The 23,673-nt window shown below is 25.4% G+C and overlaps 1 protein-coding gene across 1 annotated transcript; it reads right to left on the bottom strand.

Moving 5' to 3' along the window:
• Window positions 1-1,074: 1,074 nt before the first annotated feature.
• On the bottom strand, window positions 1,075-23,328 carry LOC129963221 (uncharacterized). Its single transcript, XM_056077416.1, has 16 exons — window positions 22,972-23,328; window positions 18,786-18,894; window positions 17,776-17,852; window positions 16,877-17,011; window positions 16,109-16,177; window positions 15,687-15,892; window positions 15,021-15,087; window positions 13,220-13,297; window positions 11,990-12,118; window positions 10,563-10,668; window positions 6,416-10,075; window positions 6,027-6,085; window positions 5,352-5,418; window positions 4,847-4,944; window positions 4,567-4,630; window positions 1,075-4,250 (listed from the first exon to the last, which is right to left on the bottom strand). The coding sequence occupies exons 1-16, from the start codon at window positions 23,068-23,070 to the stop codon at window positions 4,153-4,155; spliced, it is 5,121 nt and encodes a 1,706-aa protein (XP_055933391.1). The 5' UTR covers window positions 23,071-23,328; the 3' UTR covers window positions 1,075-4,152.
• Between the last annotated feature and the right edge of the window lie 345 nt (window positions 23,329-23,673).

The following is a 23,673-nucleotide window of genomic DNA, read 5'->3' as shown; positions in this document are numbered from 1 at the left end:
TTAACAGTAGTTAATGAATCTGAATGCTTGTGATACCAGAATTTAAAAGGCTGTTTTTTCCCCCCTTCTCAAAATTAGAAATTTTCACATATCAGTTGAAAGAGTCCAATCTTAATATAGTTTGGATTTAGCTCACCATTACTCAAAATTTTGTAAGATATGAAGTGAACTAGTTTCTCAAGTTAGTGCATGAAATGTTTTTGAATTATTATACTTGATCTTAAGCTAATTTTTCAAAAGAGAAAGAAAATGTAGGGTAGAAAACAGAATGGATCAGTTTTTATAAATACTAATGACGTTCAAGGGATTTTTTCATGTTCATCCGAAGTATTCTATCCATAGAATAAGTAGTATTTGTGCAATGAATGTACTATTAAAAATTAGTACCCCATTTAATTTTAGTTTAGATATTTCATTAAAGATCGAAAAACGTAAAATATAAACTGATCAGTTGTAAACGTAATTTTTTTTTCTTGACTCGTGAAAAGTTCCTCAATATTATTTCTGTTTTAGTATGTTCTTACAAAAGCTTATTAATGAAAAGAAAGAAAAATTTTATTTGTAATATTTTATATGCTAATGTTTACAAAAACATTATTATGGTAAAATTAAGTTCTTTAAAATATTATAGTCATAAAATTGTCAGCTATAATATATATCCATCCATACATATATAAGTGTAGTGAAATATCAAAAGCTATATCATATATATGTATATATAAAAGGGGGAAATTTCTTAATCTGTTAACACCATGTCTACTGAAACAGGTATATTTCTAGAATTATTAAAAATACATCTAAAAAATTGACCACACAGAATTTACATTTATGTTGATTAACTGCTGTTATCATTATTGTGAAAGTAGATATAATGTAGAGTTCAATTAGTCCTATGGCATTTTAACACTTAAGTGTCACAAGAAGTTATCAAATGCAAAATATATTATTTTTTAAGAGCCATCAAATTAGATATTTCAAACAAAATTTTATTAAAATAAAAATCACCAAGAAATTTAAAAAAATTTTAATATTAAAACACAAACAAGAGCAAAATTAAGTAGGAAAATGGTGCTTTTAGATAAATTTTATAACAATGTCTATGTGTGAATAAAAAAAAATAATGCATAAAACAAATCAACAGAACAAACAGTTCAGTAAATTAATCGCTTCAATTTATAAAAAAGAAATTAAAGGAACCAGTAGATATAAAAATAAATGCCAAACATAGTGGAAACAAAAAGATATAAAAAATGTAGTAAAAGCAACTTATGTATATTTAAGTATTTTATCACAGTACACTATAAAATAATCTCAACAAAAACCACTTCTAATAATAAAAGACAAATGTGGCAAAATAATAAGCTCGAAAAATTTATGTATACTTTTTGCAGTAATGCTATATATGTACAATATTTATTTCTATAAACATTAGAATTATACAAGACAGCTATATATATATGTATATATATTATCTTAGGAATGTATTCAACAGTGAATTAGGAATAAAGATTTAAACATATACATTATGAAAACAGTCCGCTAGTTCATGTTCACAATATACAAATAATTTAACAATTTTCACACACAAATATTTATAAGAATTAAGTAATCAAGCTTTACAATTGAAGTAACAATTACTTATTTTATACAAAGCCAAAACTTCATATTTACAGCTACTTCAATATGTATATTCACATGGGTAGCACCAAGTTTTTACAGCTACAACAACAGCATCTTATAACACAAAGCATTGTCTTTTTCAAAACAGCTAAAAGGAGAATACATTTGTGGCCATTTGTAAAAATTACATAAAGAAGCCTTCCAACAATTATGGTTTAAAAAAAATTACATACATTAACACATAACTCTATATTTTACATTCACTGATACATTTTTTCAGATACTCTACATTAAGTACAAAAAAAAAATCTTAAAAATGAAAAGTAGGAATTGCTTTTAATACTGAAAAAATAAAGGTATTAAAATAACCTTTAAAAAATTTACAACTAAATGAATTATTTACAGAATTTTAAATCAAAATGAATCAAATTTTAGAAAAATATACAGTTATCAAGCAAATAAAAGTAAGAAAAGCAGTATTTTTAATACATTAGTGAGAAAGTAGTGTATAAAAAATAAATTTTAATACCATTATCGTTACATATTTAAAACTAATCATTCACTAGGATCAAAACCATATTTTTCCTACATACATAGAAGACGAATTTAACTTCATCATGTAGCAAATAAAACATAAGGAAATTTCATGGCTTAAGCATAATATGTATACCCTCTGCATTTAAAAAGATGAAAAAAATTCAGCAGTTGAAATTAGCAGTAAAAGATAATTATTAAATTTCTTTAATAAATAGCAAAAATAAAAATAAAAATAATTAAAAAATTAAAAATAATGTATGTAGTTTAATTTTAAACAGAATTCAATATGACATTTCAAGAATCATTAAAATAAAAAATTGTACATGCAAATAATTCATTAGATAGGAATGAAAAAGATCAACAGAAAGAGAAATGCACATATAGATAAACAGAAAATTAAATATACACTAGCTACAATATAATGTGACCTAGATTACTAGACAACAATAACACAAATATAGTAACACTGAGCATGAAAATGTCATGCCTTAAACCTCAATGCATGCTAAATTTACAAAATTACTTTCAAAACTCACTTGGCTTTCAGAAGTACATCACCAAGTCTTGTTTTAAAAAGAAAAATCTGCACAGTCAAAAAATAATAATAATTTGACAGTTAATTGAATATAGATTTTCTTTTTCATTTCATATTCACATACAAATTCTTCAAACAAATTCAGAAATTTTTTTTATAAAATATAATTTTAATCCTTTCTACTTCTCATTATTATTTTCTATTTGTGATCCTTAAATATTTTTTCAAGGAATGTCTTAATTTAATCATCATTGTTAATATAAAAAAATGAAACAATAACAAACAAAAAAAAAAGAAAGAAAGAAAAATGATGGAGCATTTATATTTTAGAATGATAATGTATTACACCAGTCATTATTCATTCAGGAAACCATGTTTTTTTAAAACAATGATAATTAAAACTATTTGATAAGTTAATATTAAAGCCATCAATATTATACTATAATGCCCAGTACTTCATTCTAGAGATGAGAATAAATTTCTGCTATGAAACAGAACATTTCCAATATGGTAAAAGGCAACTTGGGACCTATATACCATTATATCATACGAATGAATTTCATAGTCCAAAAATTTATCAATATGAATGAGAGTTAGAAAAATTGTGGAACATCCGAAAGCCTTGTTATAGTTTGTACAAAATAAAAGCTCTTTAAACAAAGCTGTCCACTAACTGAAAACTTGAAAAGCCAATGATACATTGGCAAAAATATTTTTAAGAAAAGTTAACAAATGTGTTTCAAACACGAATAACTGAATGCAATAATATCAAAGACTGATCTTGAAACTGTTGAAAAAAAATGGCAACAAAATATTGCAGAGGGGGAAAAAAAGATGAAAAATGGAATGTTTTCATTTTAAATGATACTAAGAATGTTATAATATTGACAAAATATTAGTTAAAAACATCAACAATGTCTACTAAATAAAAGTGTTTTAAAAAAAGAATTTTTAAGTATAGAAAATAAATAACAAGATTTGATTTGCTCAAAGATTAGTTCACAGTTGCAAAATACTTCAGTGTAAAAATTCTAAAGCACTTAAAAAATTTTCCCTCAAAGATTTATATAAAATAAACCGCACAAATAAAATTATGCTTAATTTTGAGCAGCATTTGAGCAATCATTTCTTTCCCCACATGCACTTCAGATGCATATCATGTAGCACCAATACAAGAATAAAACAAAGCAAGCATCCCGATTTAAAAAACCAAACACATAAAATTACAAAAACTGTAAAAAAATGTAATCAATTTTAAAAAATATTAAAATTTATAAACAATGGAAAACAGATGATTCGTATACACCAAATTCACATTAAACATGGTTCAATAACATAGGTAAGTTCAGAAGGATTTAAAAGAATCGTACTGTTAAGTATAAAAGAAAACAAAATTCAAACAATAACTATTTGAGCAATTTCAAAAATTAACAACATAAGTAAAAGCTGCACAGGACACATTAAACCTGAGTCCACTGTTCTGATGGAGATTCTTTTGAATCAGCAGGAGACTGAAGAGTGAAATTTTGGTGCTTGTCTTTATCTTTCGGTTTTGAAGCTGTAAAATTATGAATAAAAAATTTTAATATTTTAAAGCATTTTTAAAATTTGTCAACTTTTAACTTTGGAAAACAGACAAGCACTAAAAATAATTAACCTACACAATACCAGTTCTTTATGCTAATTAATAACAAAATATATAAGATAAACAGTCATGTATATCTTAATTTACAGCACATAAAAATTTATTTTTAATAAAAAATAATAACACTAAATCAAACACATTAACATCAGCAATTACAATGTTCTTTAAAATTGGAAAAAAAAAAGAATAAAGTAAATCTTTTAAATAAATATATGAGAAAATAATTTACCTTTGGGGTTATTTCCGCTTTCAGCTATATTAACATTACTTGGCTGTGCATCTTTTACGTTGAACTAATAAAAAAGCACTCTTATTAACAAATGAATTTCATTTTTGTTTAGAAGCTCAACATTATATCATACAAAAAAATTTATGAAAATAATATTTCTAATATTAAATTTTAATAAATCTCAATTTACAATGGCAATGATTATAAAAAATTGATTCAAATATAAATAAACTGTCCTATTTATAAAACGTAAATGTAAGATTCAATCACATTTATATACCTTTGTCAATGACGTTAGCCTTCCAAATGCCTTTGACAAAGTTTCACCAAAACTTGTAGGTTCTTTATTATGTGAACAACCTTTTTTATGATGAAGCTCTAAAAATAACAAACATTTCATTAGTTATGTTAAAATACTTCAAAAGATTATACTATATATAAATGCTTTACAAAAAATTAATATTAAGATACTGCTGATTTTTAAAATATCTGAAACAGCATTTATTTTTAATAAAAGTGAAAAAATAAATCCTTGCACTGCCTATCTTTAATCTAAAATAAAGAAAGAAAGTAATGCATAAAAATGGTTGTGAGTAATGTTTAAATACAATATTTCAAAATTCAGTGTCAGAAATCCAAACAATGGAGTAGTGGGTTGAAAATGCTCAATTTGTACATTTTCATTTTAAAAATACAAGAATACATGTTGTATTATTATATTTCATATAAATCATAATAACATTTACAATTACGTTGACTGGCATTATTTTATGTTAATAATTTACCTTTTGTATTTTCAGAAGATCTACCAGCTGCTGCTTCAGCATAACGCTCATTTTTTGTACCAGACATCTGAAATAAAAAATAAATCTGTATATAATATAAAATTTCAAACAATATCAATAATGTGCATAAATAAAATTACTTGCTATAAAAATTTGTAAATCATATACACAGTATAAATAAAAATGTAAGCATTTATTAAAAATATTTTAATGACCTTCACTTTCAAAATTTACAAACTCAACGGAATGATTTGTTATATGTAAAACACAAAATTCCCAAATGAGAAATTTGCAGGTGAAATTCAAACTAATACAGTTTATCTTTATATATATAATTAAGTTATAGTTTGAAAATAATAGCATGATCATGTATTAAAAACTGACATTTTTATGTAAGTCATTTTATTTTATAAAAATAAAATAAAAAAATTTGTAGAACCATTATCTGGCCAAATATAGTCCAGTTTTCAGACCACCATCTTAAAATGGAGATATACATAATTTAATAAAAGGCAAAATTCTAAAACACAGTTCCCTACCCTTTTTCTTTCCACTTTTAGCTAATTACAAAATTAGCTATTTATAACAACATTGGTAAGTTCAACTAATAAGCAGATTTTAATCAAATATATATATATATAAAAAAAAGGAAAATGAAACATTCTACAAACATACTTTGTTCAATGGCTCTGGAGATGATATGGACCCTTCAGAAATGTTCTTTTCAGAATATCCTGTTAAATTTAAATAATTAATATTCAGAAAACAATAAGAATAGCTAATATTAGCATAAAGATATAGAAAAATAAGATGGGTGAATAATTAAACAATTAAAAATAATCAATATTCTTAACTTCTTTTTTTCCCATTTGTAATTATAATAATATTTTTTAAATGTAGACCAAAAACTTTATTTACTTTCAAATTAAACATGAAAATATGAAAATTAGAATTAGTATTTGTAACAGAGCAATATTTTTTTTAAATTTATATCACATAATTTGATAGCTATAAATGATTTTGAAAAAATTAATAAAAATATACAAAAGAGCAAGAATTCATACCATCATCAGATGCAACACTGATTTCTAAGTTATCCAGTTCCACCATACTCCGTCTTGCATGAATTTGCTCTCTCAAACGAGCAGATGGAGCAGGACGAATATCCATATCATCATGGGAACGTCTTTGCTCCCAGGAAACATGTTGTTTGTGCTTTCTTTGAAGGGTGTCAAAATACACTCTTTTAGGAGAAGAAACATTTCCTACATTTTCATCAGTATTTTGATAATCTGTCTTTCCTGGCAAATGAGCACTTTTACTTCTACTGTGTTTGGGTGGAGCTTGCATAACTCCATAAACATTTGCATCTGACTGGGAATATTGCAGATCCTGTATAGAATTTGGCATTGTACTTTGATGATGAGTCTGATAATCACTTCTGGCATGTGGGTTGGACATGGCTCGCAGATAATCAATTTGTGCATCATACACATTCTCATAATCTGCAAATGTATTTCTGTGCTTTACAGTCCCATAAATATCATGTTGCTGCTGTTGTGTGTGTCTTGGTTGTTCTTTAACAGTACTGTATATATTAGTATTTACACGAGTTACAGGCTGAACATTACGATAGGCAACAGATTCTGGATAAAACTGTTTACCATACGGTCTTGGATGAGAGTACAGATTATCATAATTTGTAAATGGATACGACCTAGACATATGTACTTCATTTACAGGCTGAGGAACATAAGCATATTGATGATGAGGATTTACATTAGAATGATCAGGTATTCGCCCATCTGCATATCTATACTCAACATTTGGACCACTTCTTGGTGATGTCACATATTGGTTGGAATGCTTAGGAGATGCAACAGTAACAATATAGCGACCACCATCTCTGTTAACACTTTGTTCTGTTTTATAGGCTTCAGAAGAAGGTGGACCTCTTTCTTGGTCATAATGAAAAGTTCTCGGAGGCTTGGGTGGACCTGGAGGGAAACAACCTTGCTGCCCACTGGAATGTCGATACGAAGAATTCTGATCAAAATGTGGTGATTTACCAAGTTCTTGCAAAGATTTATTTGGATCTGGGCCTTTCTGTCCAGCATCTGGCCCAGATGGCAAAATTTGAGGCCCAGATGTGGACCGTTGCAAACCGTATAAAGGTTCATTATCAGAAGAGGATTTGGAATTCTCTTGATTATACTTTGAGTCTTTAGGAAATATTTTTGAATTCATTCTGTCATAATTTTCTGGTTTGGACTTTTCATAAGCAGCAGGTAATTTTTGATAAACTGGCATATTGGCTTTCGCTGAGTACAGTGTTTCATATATATTACTACCAGGATGAGAGCTAGCAAGTCTTTCTCTTTCCCTTGTTAATGCCTTATGTTTTTCAGACTCATACCTGGCATCAGAAGCAGTTTGTCTATTCACTGGAAAATACCTGGGGTCTGATCGATCAACTGCAGTACTTGTACTTGTATTAGAAGTTGCTGTTGCTACATTTAAATTGGGAGGAGAACTAACAAGAGAAAAGTTAGCAGCTTGCAGTGTTTTAGTATTCACTTGTTTACTTTGTCCTGATTGACTAGAGGAAATTGTGTTGCTATTTGATGCAGTATCAATGGTAGAAGAGGTTGCAGTAGTGGATGGTGATATGGGAGATTTGGAGGCGGTTTTCGATAAATGACTTCGCTTCGACTTGGGAGGTGGACTATGCAGAAGCAAATTTTTAGAATTTGTAGGATCAGATTCATTCTTTACATTATCACTTTTAGATTCAGCAGTCTTCGAATTTTGTTTTGTTGAATTGTCAGTCCGGTTAACATTTATTTTTTCTTGTGGAGTAAGATCACGAGACTCTTGAGATTGTAAAATTTTAACAGGTTGCGAGGTATTGCGAAAAACAAAATGCTTTTCAGTACTTAAAGACATTTCATCAACATAAGATTTCCTGGAAGTTAAATCAATAATTGCTCCACGAGGATGATTCTTTAATTTATCTTCAATTTGTCGTATATTTTTTTGAGCAAGAGAATTAACATTCATATATGTAGATTCATAGGCAAAGGGAAGTTTATCATCTGAAGCAGTTTTGCCAGAAGAATAAGAAAATTTTGGATAAGTTTGATCAGTAAGACTTGATTTTGGTTTCAGTGCCTGTTTGTTCATTTCAAGATTTCGAGCACTACCTTGCTCTGGATCTGAAAAAGACTGATTTTTATGTAATACTTTCTTTTCAATTTCTTGGGAATGTCTTCGATATTCTCTAATAGATTCTTCAGAATTACTATCTTGGCTATTAGAAAACAGACTTTTTGACATTAGTGTGCTTTTATGCAATGTTTCAGTTTGATGCCGGCTTTTGTTAAAATCAACATCCTTTGGAGATGGGTTATTGTTTTTATTGATAACTTCAAAATATGCTTGGTTATTTTTACCCATATTAATTTGGAATCTTGGCACAGTATTCTCAGGAACACCTTTATCAGTAAGTTCAGATTGTGAAGGAGGTATAGGAAGCTTTTTCTTTACAGGAAGTTCTGGGGCTTTTTCTTTCTTTTGGTCAGATTTTCTTAATGTTCTAGAAGCATTTTCACCTCCATCAAAATTATGATAAGATTCAGAATTGAAGGATGTAGATTCATTTGGAATGCTATTACTGCTACCAGTTTGAAATCCATTATTTCTGTTAGTGTCAAAAGAGCTACCAGTTTTTTCAGGTAACCTTTGTTTATTTTCTATTACATCTGGACTATAACCTAATCTTAAATTTTCACTAGATTTTTCATGTATCGAGGAATTATTAGAAATCTGTACAGCACTAGATTTATTTCGTTCAAAATAAATTTTGCGTTCTGCAACATCTCTATTAACTAAATTTTCATCTCTACTTGTACTATATGAAGATTCAGTACTTTGATTGGAATTAGTGGGTTGATCAGAAACAGTAAAAGCACGACTAGATTGACTAACATAATGGCTGTGGCTACGAAAAAGTGTTCTCCTTTGTCTATTAGAGTCTGAAGATTCAACATTACCTTGAGAAGATTTTTCAAAAAGAGCTTTTAATTTTGCAATACTTGGTCTTCGTATAACTGTTGCTTTTCCAACAAGTTTCCCAGCTCGCATATCTTCAGGCGAACTAGTTTTGGGAGATTCTTCTTCTTTTTGATCATCAGTTTTCGAATCTGAAACATAAGGAATTTTTTCTTTTTGATTCAGTGTTTGTTCTAAAGTTGTGCTGTCAACATACTGGAATGCCTTTTGCTCAGATGAAAAATTTTCAGGGCACTTTTTTGATACAGGGGATTTAAAATTGTGACTTTCATTTATATTTTCTTTCCCTGCAGCTTTTATATCACTAGTTTGCTCAGCTGCCTTATTCCAACCAGATATAAGCCTTTTTACACTTTCTTCTCTGCACAACTTTTGAAGAGTTCTAGAATTTTTAGTATATGATAAATCGTCACTATCCGCATCCTTATTACTCTGCTCCATTCTATCACTTTCTAATTGACTTAATTTATACGCTTCAGAAGATATTTTTGCATCAACAGAGCTATTGTCCTTTCTCATTTCACTATGAGGTGTTTTCTTGGTATGGGATAAAAATTCCAAATACGATTCTTTTTTAGAAGCCAAGTGACAGGAATCTTTATCTTCATATGAACTTTCATGGTGAGATTTCAAAGATTGTTTCTTCATTTCAGCTGTAAAAGAAATCGAAGGAATTTTTTTAAAAATAAAGAAACAATCATAATAATGTATGGCTTACTACTATTTCAATTTTAAATGTATTGAGGATTTAAAAGAAACAGTCAAGTATATTCCACTCCAAACAAAATATGCAACATTAAAATTTAAAACATAACTGAATTAAACATGTATTAAAACTTTATCCCCCCTACCAGCTAATGAAAAAATGAGGGAAGTAATGTACCATTTCTCAAATATTAGCTAGAAGAAGCTATATACAAACTTAATATGAAAATGAGAATAAAGAGATACTGATACATACTGCTTTTATTTTTGCCAACTCATTTTCATTTTTAAATAGGTAACTTAAATGAATACATCAAACAATTAAAATATATATATATTTTAAAGAATTAAAAAACTTTTGCAGCAATGTTGTATCAAACATTTTGCTAATAAATTAATGCTTATTTATTTTAATTATATAAAAATATATATTACCTGGCTTTTCTTCTAATAAAGTAAAGCTATTATCTAATATAGTATAGCTATCATCATCATCATCATCCAGTGGAGGATTCATTATATCTTCATAAATATCTTCTTCCTAGAAAATAAAGATTTCATTATATAATATTTTGAACATTGTAGGATTATAAATAAAATATCAGATATGTAAAGAAGAACCTTCCACAACTTTTATTCTAGAACATAAAGGAACACATACATGCAAAATCAATGACAGAAAAATATTTTAAAACTACAATAAACTAAATTAACAGACAAGATATTTATCTTCTTGCACTAACCAAATAATAAAATTATTAATATATTTTTTTAATTTTTAATATACTACTGATGAAAGTTAAATGCACAGAAAACTTTTAAAAAAATCTAAACACTTAAAAAGAGTACAGAAAGTTTTCATTTCTTAAAACAGCATTTGAAGCAAATACCAGTGCTTATTTATCTTATCATTCAAAGCTAAATAAGAAAACAATATTGGAATTAGCTTATCTTTTTAATCCACTGATAAACACTGCTTTATTTTTAGAAGCAATTTAACAACAAAACTACCTTAAAACAATTCAATAAATCAAAATAAATTCTGAAATTTTGTCCAGAATTCATTATTAAAAAAGACAAAGTAAAAAGGAATTGCAATATACACATAATAATAGTACAATCAAGCAATGAAAGTTTTTTTTTAATTACTGTCTATGGTATTTGTACCATTATTAGAACTTTAAATTATTTTTGATAATACAATTTTTATGCTAAATATTTAAATGAATAATTAAAATAAATGCAAAATTATATCTCTTTTTATACTTATCATTCAGATAAATATAAATTTTTTTTCCTCACTTGAGCACATTGTTTGGTCATTTCAAAAATGTGATAAAACATATGTAATGTTTAGTTCTTAAAAAAGGAATATATATCCAACAAAATAATAAATTTCTTATTGCTTATCAATGCCTGGATCAAGGCCATATTATATCTTTGCAATTTTTTTTCCAAAATTTCCACTTATACCTACTATTAATTAAAAATAAAAATAGAATATTGAATGAAACTTGACCTTGTCCTAAACATAAAATCCAACATATCAAAATTGTCTAGAGTAAAACAGGTTTGATATTTTGGTTAATCCTCATCAAAAATAAGCCTTAATATTTACTATTTCAACTTCTACTATTTATTAGAATATATTATTCAATTATTTACACATATAAGTGCATAATATAAATTCTAATTTTTTTCTTTGATTATATACATTCCATCCTGCAAGTATTAATTTTTAATCTGAAAAATTTTTCATGGTATATATTTGATTTTTAAATGTAGGACACAAAATCTGAAAGGTTAGCGAACCCTTGATCTAAATTATATTCAATAATAAATTCAGCAAAAACAGTACTTACTTTGTGCAATTCTTTTAATATTAAGGGCTCTCCATCTTCATCTAAATTCTCATAAGTATGACTATCTATAACTCTTAGCTGTTGCTCAAATAATGATGATACTGCTTTGTGAACCAAAACATACTGTTCCTAAGGGCAAACAAAATGTTTAAGCAAACATAATGCTTAAATAAGTTCATGAAAGCAGAATTTTACTCTAAGAGGAAAAATTATATTTAAATGTCATTACAAACCAAATATAAAAAAATAAAAAGACAGCATACTCAAAACATTACTTATACATGATTTTGAATAAAATAAACAAATAAAAAAACATTAACTTTTCAAATAGGGAAAAACATATAGAAAGAGATAATAGGAGAAAATATATAGAAAGAGATAATAGGAACAAGTGACTTTTAAGAAATTCCTACAGATAAAACTTCAACAAGCATATAGCAAATATTTTAAAGTTATTTTCTGTAATAATCATTACAACAATAACTTTTTCATACTAAGAAAAATTGATTAACTTGATCTTAACTTTCAAGAACATGTCCAAAACCCTGTGAAGTCTAAGTTTTCTCATAGGCATCAATGTTGCTTTCTGGTCCCAGATTCTTTTTCTTCCTGAATCTATACTTGAACCTGTCATATCACTGCACGATTCTTACTGATTTTTTTTTTTTTGGTAGCATGTTCAGATGGATTAAAGAATGGCAAGATAGTAAGATAGAGGCATTAAGAAAAGTTAAAAATTAATAATAATTTTCTCTTACAAATGGATAATCAGGCCTCTTTAAAAAATTTATTTCATGGTCAAATTTTGAAAATGTATATTTAAAGACAGAAGGAAAATTAAATCATACAGATGTTTCTAGTATATTGATCATCTTATATGTGTTTTACACAGAACTCTGGAATTTCTTTTATATCGGATGATATAATAGCATACCCAATACATTATCAATTTCTAATAACTTAAAAACAATTTTTTTCTTATGTAAATAGGTCTACAATAAAGAAATATTTAAGTTGAAGAAAAAAAGGTTTTTAATGAAAAACTTACAAAAATGATTGTTAAAAACTAGCATTTATTTTCAAAGAACATTCTTCAAAATACTACATTCAAAATGATTTATTCTTCCTAATATAAATCAACTTCAACAAAAACATTTTTTAATATCATAAAAGCAATCACTATTTGTAAATTAATTAAAAATTTAAAATAAACACTGAATGCATACATACCTTTGTTTGTACCATTGCAATTCTTTGTCGCCGCATATCAGCAATGACATTAAAAAGGTTGAAGTTTTTAGTCAATTTCTAAAAGAAGCAGAAAACTATTATAATTTCTTATATTATTATTATAATACAAATATTAAATAGACATATTTTTAAAGTATTAACAAGTATAAATAGAATGATTTAGGGAGAAATCCATAGGTCCTTTGATTTAACAAAAGAAACTGAAATACTAGAATAAAGTAATTAATGAATACAGAATAAAGAAAAATTCTCTTAAGAAAATGAAGTCAGTTTTATGATTTTGAACAAAGAAGGAAAAAGAAATCTAGAATGACTCTACGTATATAAGTATAGAGCAAACATATATAACTATAGCAAACTATAGAGTTTTATGATCAAATTCAATGATCATGCTGTGTATGAGAAATTGCTACAAAAATTAAGCACCTTATTATATGCATGCAAATGTAATCTTGCAAGTTTTCTATGGGATGTTTTCTTTTTTTATAATAATACTTTGTTTTTATTGAAATTTATTAAAATTTCTTTTACATGCATATTTTTAAATTTCAATATTTATTTCTACTACACATCAATTTTAGTATTCATTTCTGCAATACTGAAGGAGCACAATATCTTTAAATGTAAAACAAATTATATCTTTCGAATTTTGACAAAAACATAAAAATTATCATAAAATGAAAAACTACTAATACCAAAAAATTAAGACAACTTTTATGAGATTAAAAATAAAAATCTGAGATTTTTTTACATTTCTTACATTTTAACATTTCTTTCTTTTACATTTTAACATTTCTTAAAATTAACAAATTAAAAATTAATTTGGATGGAAACATTATTTTTGAAAATGTCAACATTGTTGTAGAAGCACAGCACGGCCAATTTTGTATTTGATTTTTAGATATGCAGCATACAAGTAAGATTTAACATAGATGAGATGCAAAATATAAATTTCCTTCAGAGATAACTCACCATATCATCTACAACATTCTATTTGTAGCCTTGTAAAGCTAAGGTTTAAAACATTCTAGAATGGCTATCATCATAAGATTGGCAAAATTGCCATGAAATTGCCAATAGAATAATGCCACATTCTAGATGAATTTTGTTGATTTTTTAATAAGAAAGAATAGCAGCATTTCCAAATGGTTAGACAAAAAAAATTATTTTACTGCTTCTTATTTCTAAAGTTTAATATATATATATATATATATATATATATATATATATATATATATATATATATATATATATATATATATATATATATATATATATATATAAACTTTTTCACTATTTGAAAAAAATTTAATAAAAACCTCCTCTTTTTTTTTTTTTTTTTTTTTTTACCTGTATGCAAAAATAAATATAATTTTCTTACTTTAGCTTTATAAAAGATAACAAAAAAAAACATGATTATATATTTTATTAAAAAATAAAAATTTAACAACTCCAAGTTTTCATAAATAATGGACAAAAATTCACAAAGTTTAAAAGCTGCCAGCTCTATAGTTAAAAGCAAAAAGAAAATAAAAAAATGCCAGTTGATGCATTTTTAAAACCTTTTTTTTTTTAAATCAGCATAAGAAAATAAATTGTATTCCTCAAATTTTAACATATGCATCAAGTGAAGAATCTTATTCGGCGAAGTGTTTTAAAGTTTTAATTAAAACGAAGAGAGCATCTTGCATTGATTGTTGTATATATTAAATTCAAAAAGGCATTATATTTTTCTTATTAATTTTGTATGTAGGAAGAAAATAATTTTGGAAATACTTACTCCCATTCGCATTAAACCCCATACATAATCAATAGCACAAATTGTCCCAGTACGACCACAGCCAGCACTATAAAAAGAAGGAAATCATTTTTCTTTTTCTTCAACCATAAAGTTCATGGTAATAAAATTATTTCCAATAAGGGGTCAGTTTGCATTTTGATTTTTATTATTAATTTTTTTTCTTGCAAATAAAGAATAGCAAAATAAAATGTTAATCGTAAAAAGAAATTGTTACAAAAAAGAATTTTATATCATTAAATAAGAGTTTTATTAAAAAATTGAATCATGCATATAAAAGCTTAACAAGACCTTCTTCATAATTAAAATGAATTAAGAAGTGTAACAAAATTTACAATAATTAAATCAGTACAAGAAAAATCCTATAAAAGTTTCATATAATTTAAATGCCTTATTAATAAAAGTTTGTGATTTTAACATTTTTCCAGGAATCAAAACAATTAGACATATAAAGTTTAGATTTTTATTTTGAGAGAACATGTTAAGAGTGTAACAAAAATGAATTCTACTAATTAATATTGTGTTCAAAATTCTTTGGATTACACAAAATTCTAAATCACGATTGAACTACATAATGACAGAATATGAATTATTATGTATAAGTTACAGAAATGAATTAAAATTTTTAAATTAATAAATATAAGTTACCTGCAATGTATTAATACAGGCACAGCTTCAGATGCCTGACAGTCTCGTATCAGTCGTACAAGCTCTAATATAGGCTGAACTGAATTTGGCACTCCATGATCTGGCCAAGTAGTGTAATGAAATTGGCAAATAACTCTTTCTTCATTTTCCCAGCAAGCTTTCAGTGTGCGAACCAAAAAATCTGGGCATACTTGTCTCCATTTCACCTAATAATTAAAAAGAATTAAAATATGTACACTTTTTTTATTAATTATAGAAAGAAAGTTAAAATTATAAAAAATAATATCAATCATAAAATATGAGAAATGCTAATGAAATACTTGTATATCAGCTTCTTGGAGATATGAATATTTTTACAGAGAAATTCTAAAAATCAAGAAGTTTACTTTTAGTTTAATGAATGATAATCAAAATTTACTTACAAATTCAACATTGATGTTCCCATATTGTTTCTTTTCATCATCAGTTGGCCAATAACATTCACATTTATACTGAAATTTCAAGACAAAAAATAATGAAAGCTTTGTAATTGGTAAAATTACAATTCACTTTTGAAAATTATATAAAAATATATAAGTAAAATTTGTTGAAAATAAATAAATTCAACTCGTTACTTTAACAATATTATGTTATACAAAAACTAGCATAAACAAATTGAGAAATAATTCATTTCTTAATTTCTCAGCAAGTTTAAAGTGCGCAAATAAAGAATTTTACATAAAATGTTTAAAATTTAATTTATTTTTATTTGCTACCTTATGATTATAATACGACAAAATTTGTGAACATAAATCATTTGCAAATAATTAATAAATATGCAAGCCTCATATCAGTGAAAATTCTTCCAACGTAATGAAATACAATTACTAATATAATTCATGCTAATTATTATAAAATGATGAAATTAACTGATCTTCAAGCTGTATTATCAAATGTATTTATTTGAGAATGATATACAATTCGACAAGAGAAAAATGTTTTAAATAATTTTTACAAACGTAGACAAAATTAAACTTTATTATATTTCCTTAAAATTCCAACATCAGTTGAAAAGACATTTTAAATTTGCAATGATACTTAACTCTCTTTAAAATAATAATGTTGAAAATAATGATTAACACAAAATCTCAAATCATATTAATCCCTTTTCTTTTAATTTAACAAAAACATTTAATATAAAATTATTTTACCTTTCCGGATTCCTGTTCATTACAAGCCATTACAATGACTTGAACTTCACATTCCCAAATCATTCTCCAAAAATCCACAACGGTATTAGGTAATGGTCCCTGTGATGCTATATAAGCTAGCGATCCACTTGCTCCCTTTAGTAAATTAGAAACATGAATACAAATGAAAAAAATATGTTAATAGTTCTTGGAACTTAAAGAAATAATATCATAAAAATATAATCATAAGAATTTTAGAATTATTACTATATTTATTTGTTTGAAAGAGTTCAGTGAAATTGTAAACAGTGAAAAGAAAGTTGATATTAAAAAATGTATTAATTAAATTAAAAAAGCATAAAAGTTAAAAAGCACTATCCCCAACAAATGATGTGCTAACACAATAGAACAAAAGTATATTTTATGGCACAAAATTTTAATAATAAAGCATTTAAATATATTCATCTTAAGAGAAGGCATTAAACATTTAAAAAATGAACTATATATACAGAAATCAAACCAAATATATAATGACCAAAAAACTAATTAACTAATGAAAATTCTGATTATGACATTTCATAAAACATTAAGTAGATTCCTGTGCTTTACTGCTAAAAAACTGCTGCTGTTCAATAAGTATTCATTAATTAGTTAACTGTATATAACTGATATGATATATATCTAATTTATATAGTGGCACTTAATGAATTTTTATGAATTTAGATGATAAAAATGTGCAGAAAACTATGCAATTAAAGTTATTATTTTAACTTTTCAGATTGGATTGGAATTTTTTTTAAACCTAGAATGAACACTATGAAACAGTTTTAAAGTATTGGATTCCATTTAATGTTACACATCAAATAATCTTTTACATAATTTGAAGAGAATCATGTAAAGAAATAAATTTATATACATACCTTAATATAGTTTGCATTAATATAATCAGAACCAGGAACACCAGGATATTCTGATAGAATAACTCTGGTGTAATCATCTAAATATATATTAAAAGAAAAAACTCATATTAGTAATATCCTTATAAGAAGACAAATTAAAAAAAAAAAAAAAAAGTTATGAAGATATTTTCTGAAGGGGAATTTTGAACGTTCATAGACATATATCCCAATTAAAGCGTATCTCAAAATTATATGTTCAGGTAATTTTTTTTTTAAATAACAGTTCAAAAAATGATGCAATAATCTTGAAGGAAAATAATTAGTGATGGAATCATAATATAAAGTTATTAAAACACTGAAATATCATCTTTATATCATATATATATATATATATATATATATACATTTTAACTATTAGTGGATAGTATTAATCACATTTTTTTTTTTTCACTGTTGAAAGCCAAAGAAGAAAGATTTTGTTTATTATCTGTGTAGTTTACCAAGACAGATGAAACAGTGAAGTTACAATAATGCATAATTTAGAAGATGGATGAATTGTGCATTTATATTTTCTATAATGCTATAATATCATGGGACTTGTCTCTATTGGACATCTAGCTCTAAATACGCAATTAATAGAACATTAGAAAAACAATTAAAATAAATGGCTTTAATTTTAACAGAGAGAATTATAAGCATGAATTTCTATCTAAATGATTTAACTGAAATTAAATATAGTCAATATAAAATAAATCAGGCAAACAAGCTGATCACCAAAAGCAACTAATATTAAATAAATTTCAGTATATCTTGTATCTCATATAATAATTTAAATTCATTTGTAATCTTTTTTAACTACAAAAATATCTTTTTTTATATTATGACAAAAAAATATTTATATATATATATAATCAATATGATAAATAATACAACTGTTAACTTGTATAGTAAATAACTGGTCCCAAGATAAACAAGAAATGATAAAAAAAAAAAAAAAAAAAATGTCATGATTTTTTTATACTCAAACTTACAAGGTAAAATGTCCTTATATCTGTTTTTCCTCCTATTAACTTCTTTAAGACCTTCTGAAGTTGCATAATCTTTGTCATGTTTTAGTTCTTCCGTAAGTGCTTTCAATTTCTGAAAAAGAAAAACCTAATGTAACATATTGTAAACATATATCATAAACATATTGTAAAAGTTTCGTATACCGAGTAGAAAATGTGGATAGATATTTGTTATCACAACAGTTAAGCAAATTAAAAAACAATAAATTTAAACCATAGAATAATCTTTATGGTGTTTGATGTAAATTCACATTTGGCTGCAAAACATAGTTCTAACAAAAAATAATAATAATCTAAGTAAAACCTATCTTGTCATATACATTTCAACCTTTTTAGTAACATTCTTGATTACCTGCAAAAAAAGGCATTTTTGAAACCCATAAATATAGTGATAAGGGTCTACTTATACAAGAATTCATCTTTGATCATTTAAACAAGTTTTATAATTTAGGTAAGTCAACAATATCTATTTTTCCAAATTTCTGCCTGTTTAACAGAAGTAAAATTTTAATTCGCCAGATCTGAAAAACAAAACTGATAGAAGTATTTGCAATCAATCATCAAGGTAGTTGGCATATAATATTATTGAAAAAAATGGTCTAAAACTATAATTTAAAGCAATTATTTTGATGAATGTTACAATTTACAACCATTTGCATAAAAAAGTGACACTAAAAATAAAGCTCATGAATTAAAAAAAAAAATTAAAAATTATTCAATACCAAATATTATATGTCAAGAATTAATAGAACATAAAGAAATATTATATAAAGACACTTTCCCTCAGATCATGTTCCATAATCATATTGAAACATTCTTACTGTGTAAGAAAATTAAAAATTTCAATCAATTTGGATGTAAAAGTCATTTTGGATAATCTATACAGAAGTAAAGTAACTGCTGACATTTGTTAAACATAAAGTAAAGGTATTGGAGACTATGATTTTATTCCAGTACTTTTGGATTTCTCTGATATATTTCCACCAAAAAATCTGGTATTAGTAATAGTGTGTAATTAAGCGATACAAAAAAAGAAGAAAAAAACCTAGTGCCCTATAGTTTTAAATCAGTTCATGCAAAATAATTCAGTTTTTATCGACAGAAAATTAAATAGAGTCAATGCTTCTCATTGTATATGGAAGGGATTATATTTTGAATTCCAAGATTTAAAATGATTCATTGATTTCAATCATGAACATACCACAATCTTATACATTATAATAATTTTGTAAAAATGATGGTACCATCAGAATATCATATTGTGTGATATATGTAGTCCCATATGCTTTCTCTAATAACTAATCTAAAGTAATAATAAATATTCATCTTCCACAATTTTTCACTTAACTTGAATATCTTATTTTTGATACATTTAAAGATTTTAAGGGACTGACTCAAATATTGTACTAATATTTCTGATTTTCTGTGAAGCTTTTTTTATCTTCCAGAATTTTTCAACCAAACATTGTTTCTAAAATACATGCATTCACTTTCAGGTTTAAAAAAAAAAAAAAAAAAAATACTTACTATAAAAATTCGAAATCAACAGAAAAATTTATCCAAACTTCTTTAAAATAAATAATGCAAAATAACTACCAAAACTCTATCTTTTTGGTGTAAGAATTATTATTTTATTAAGAGAAACAGATTTGCTATATCCTTAATACTTCACTTTTTGTGAAAAAATATACTACTGAAAACTATCAATAAATAAATAATAATAGCAATAAAAATGGCAAAAACTCTCATAATAAGTAAGAATATTAGTTTTAAATGAACAAATCTAAATCTTTTGCACTATTTTTAACTAGAAAATGCAATACAAAGCTTGATATAAAGCAGATTTAAAAGCACTTTAAAGAAAAAGAAACAAACAAGCTTTGTTCATTTTATATTTTACAAAAAGCAAAAATGAATGAAATTTTTAATGCTTCTTCCAAATTGGTGTTATTAAAACCAATCCCAGGAGTGGATATCAAAGATAACAACAGTAATCAAAAGGTAACTCCAATCTTCTATAAGGCAATTACAACAAAGAAACATAAACAAGACAATGTTTCATATTTTCAAAAAATCTATTAGCACTAACTTAAATTTGAGTATCATTGTCAATCATTGTAGGTCTGAATATGCATTTAACATTAATCATTTATAATATAAGAAATGGCTGCAAACTCAGTATGCCATGTATATTCTAATATACTCTGAAAGTCTGATATCTGCCAATTTTTTGAAAGATTTTTTTTTCTTTTTCTTTTATGGAAACATTTTTTTTTTCTTTTATGGAAACATTTTTTTTAGATGTCTGCATTATATTCTTAAACATACAGTACACTTATCTACCAAATTCTCAAAGTAGATTCTTTAGTCCTATTTAAATCATAATTTTTTTTTTTTTTTTTTTTTTTTTTGAGAAAAACGGCAGAATATAATTAGCAAGGAAGGAAAAAAAAAAAAAAAAAAATAGTAATGCAAAATTAAATACATTAGAACTGTAGCTAAAAAAGATTTTTTACCAAAACATTTTTAAAACGAATTTATATAGTAATGTAATATCTACAGATGGTGCTTGCATATTAGTCACATGCCACTGATGATGAATTTCGATAAACCATTAGTTACACAATCAAAATTTAGTTACACAAGGACTGACTCGCATTCAATTTTTGCCAGGTTTTTATTACAAGTAATTTTTATTAATTTTTCAAACTACTGATTTGAATATATATATATATATATATATATATATATATATATATATATATATATATATATATATATATATATATATATATATATATATATATATAAATTTTATATAATTAATAATGATTAGCTTATTATTAGATAAAAATTTTTTGGACTCTTTTTATTCCCTGTGTTATAATAAACCACCTGCTTATATTATATTTCATGGTTACAACAAAAAAAAAAATCAAGAGAATATTGAAAAAAAAAATGAATACTTCTGACTTTTTCCAATAAAGATTTCTTCATACAAAAAGCAAATAAAAAAATTTTTATAGTTTTTACTAAATCAAAACTTTATCAGAAACATAATTCAATTTTTTGCCATGCCCAAAATCAAGAATGCAAATACATTTACAAAAAATTTTCATAGATTTGATATAATTTCTGTAATATAAATAAACATTTATCAAAAAACACTATTAGAAGAACAAAACATTTCATAACAGAACTCGGATAAATAATCAACATGCTTCATATTTCTATTATTTAAAAATTTATTCATTTGCACTATGAAAAAAATCACTGCTCTAATAAAAAATGATAGTTACATATCAGAAAACATACATTTTATTAATTATTATGATAGTTACACTAATGCAAGGATTTTTATACTGTACTTTTGTAGATTTGTATAATTTGATTACAAATACAAAAAAAAAAAATGAATTGTTTTTATCTGGAATATTTTACAAATTAGATTATTAATTTAAAGAGAAAAAAATATTCATGATTAACAATGTTGAATATAATCTATATTTGTCAAAATAATTTAAATATATAAAAGGCATTCAGCAAAATATTTTTAACTGTCTATTTCTTCAAAAAAAAAAAAAAAAAAAAATAGAATTCCATTCCTTAAATTAGTTTTACAAATAATTTTAAATAAAAAATTCCACCAAAATACAATGTAATTTTAAAATCTACACAAATCTGAACAACTAAATAGACATATTTCTCTTTCTTTCATCTAAAGTACAATGCAAAGAAAATTTTTATATCACTAACATGAAAAAAATATGTCTTTCAAAGTAGAGATGTCAGCACATACATTCGTTGACAGCACTCAAAAAAATATTTGGAAGTAAATGGATATTCCAAAAAATCAACAAGTGATTGATCATTAATAATTTTCACAATAATGAAATAATATAATTACTCTAGAAAACTACGCATTGCAAAAGAAACTCAACTGAAATCTTCAAACGCATATACTGCTACGGAAAACGATCATGCAAATTATAATTAATAAAAACATATTTTGTTTAAAACATTTGTAAGCTGAAAATAATTATATTGCAAAAGTTAATATTAAAGGAATTTCAGTCGATGTATATATAGCAAATATTCGTGCATAGAAAGAACAATTAAAAATTATTTTGCACAGAACATAGTATATTACCTGAAAATCTACTTCGTAAAGGTCCTTGCCTAATTTTTTCTGCGCTTCCAAAGTGTCGGCATAATTCAAAAAATTCTTTAGAATAGTTTTCAATGTCATTTTAGTTCGATCATATTTTAACAAATTATAATAAGTATATAAAAAGACTAACAAACATTCTTATAAACAATTGTCAAAAAACTAAAGCTCACATGGAAATCAACAAATACGCGCTACTATGTTATTGCCACATTTGTAGCATTTTAATTAAGAGACATTCCGTGTATTCGGTTACAGTAAAATACCTTGAATTTCATAGCAGAAAACTTGACCGCATTTTTGTGGTAATGCGTATTTGATCGATGACGAAATGAAGCTTATGTCCGTCAAGATTTCTCCAACCATATTTTTATGAAAAGAGGAAAGTGTAACATTGCAATTAACAATAACAATAAAAAAAGTACACTAAATTTACATTTCTTCAGTAACTGCACATTTTTTTCTTTCAAAAAGTTGATAATCAAATATAATTAGTATATGGTATATCTCAAGATAAGAGTCCAAAATTGTTAAATACGTTGTACAAATTTCGTACATGTTATTGTTATCATTTTGTTCTTGCTTATTTGTTTCGTTTTTTTCTCGTTTTCTTACAGAATTCATCAAGATATGGAGAGCAAAATGAAACAAAATTATTTAATAAAATTTTTTTAAAAAAAATCA

This window comes from Argiope bruennichi, chromosome 3 (assembly GCF_947563725.1).
Source record: "Argiope bruennichi chromosome 3, qqArgBrue1.1, whole genome shotgun sequence".
NCBI classification, from domain to species: domain Eukaryota; kingdom Metazoa; phylum Arthropoda; class Arachnida; order Araneae; family Araneidae; genus Argiope; species Argiope bruennichi.
This window is presented reverse-complemented; position numbering and strand designations above follow the sequence as displayed.

Bases quoted from the DNA above. Each gene is read 5' to 3' on its own strand.
- LOC129963221 (XM_056077416.1), bottom strand. From the start codon at position 23,070: ATGACATTGAAAACTATTCTAAAGAATTTTTTGAATTATGCCGACACT. The intron at 10,669-11,989 runs GTAAGTACTGTT...TTTATTTTCTAG, and splicing joins TATTAAAAGAATTGCACAAA to GAAGAAGATATTTATGAAGA. The intron at 4,945-5,351 runs GTAAATTATTAA...TGTTATTTTTAG, and splicing joins ATCTTCTGAAAATACAAAAG to AGCTTCATCATAAAAAAGGT.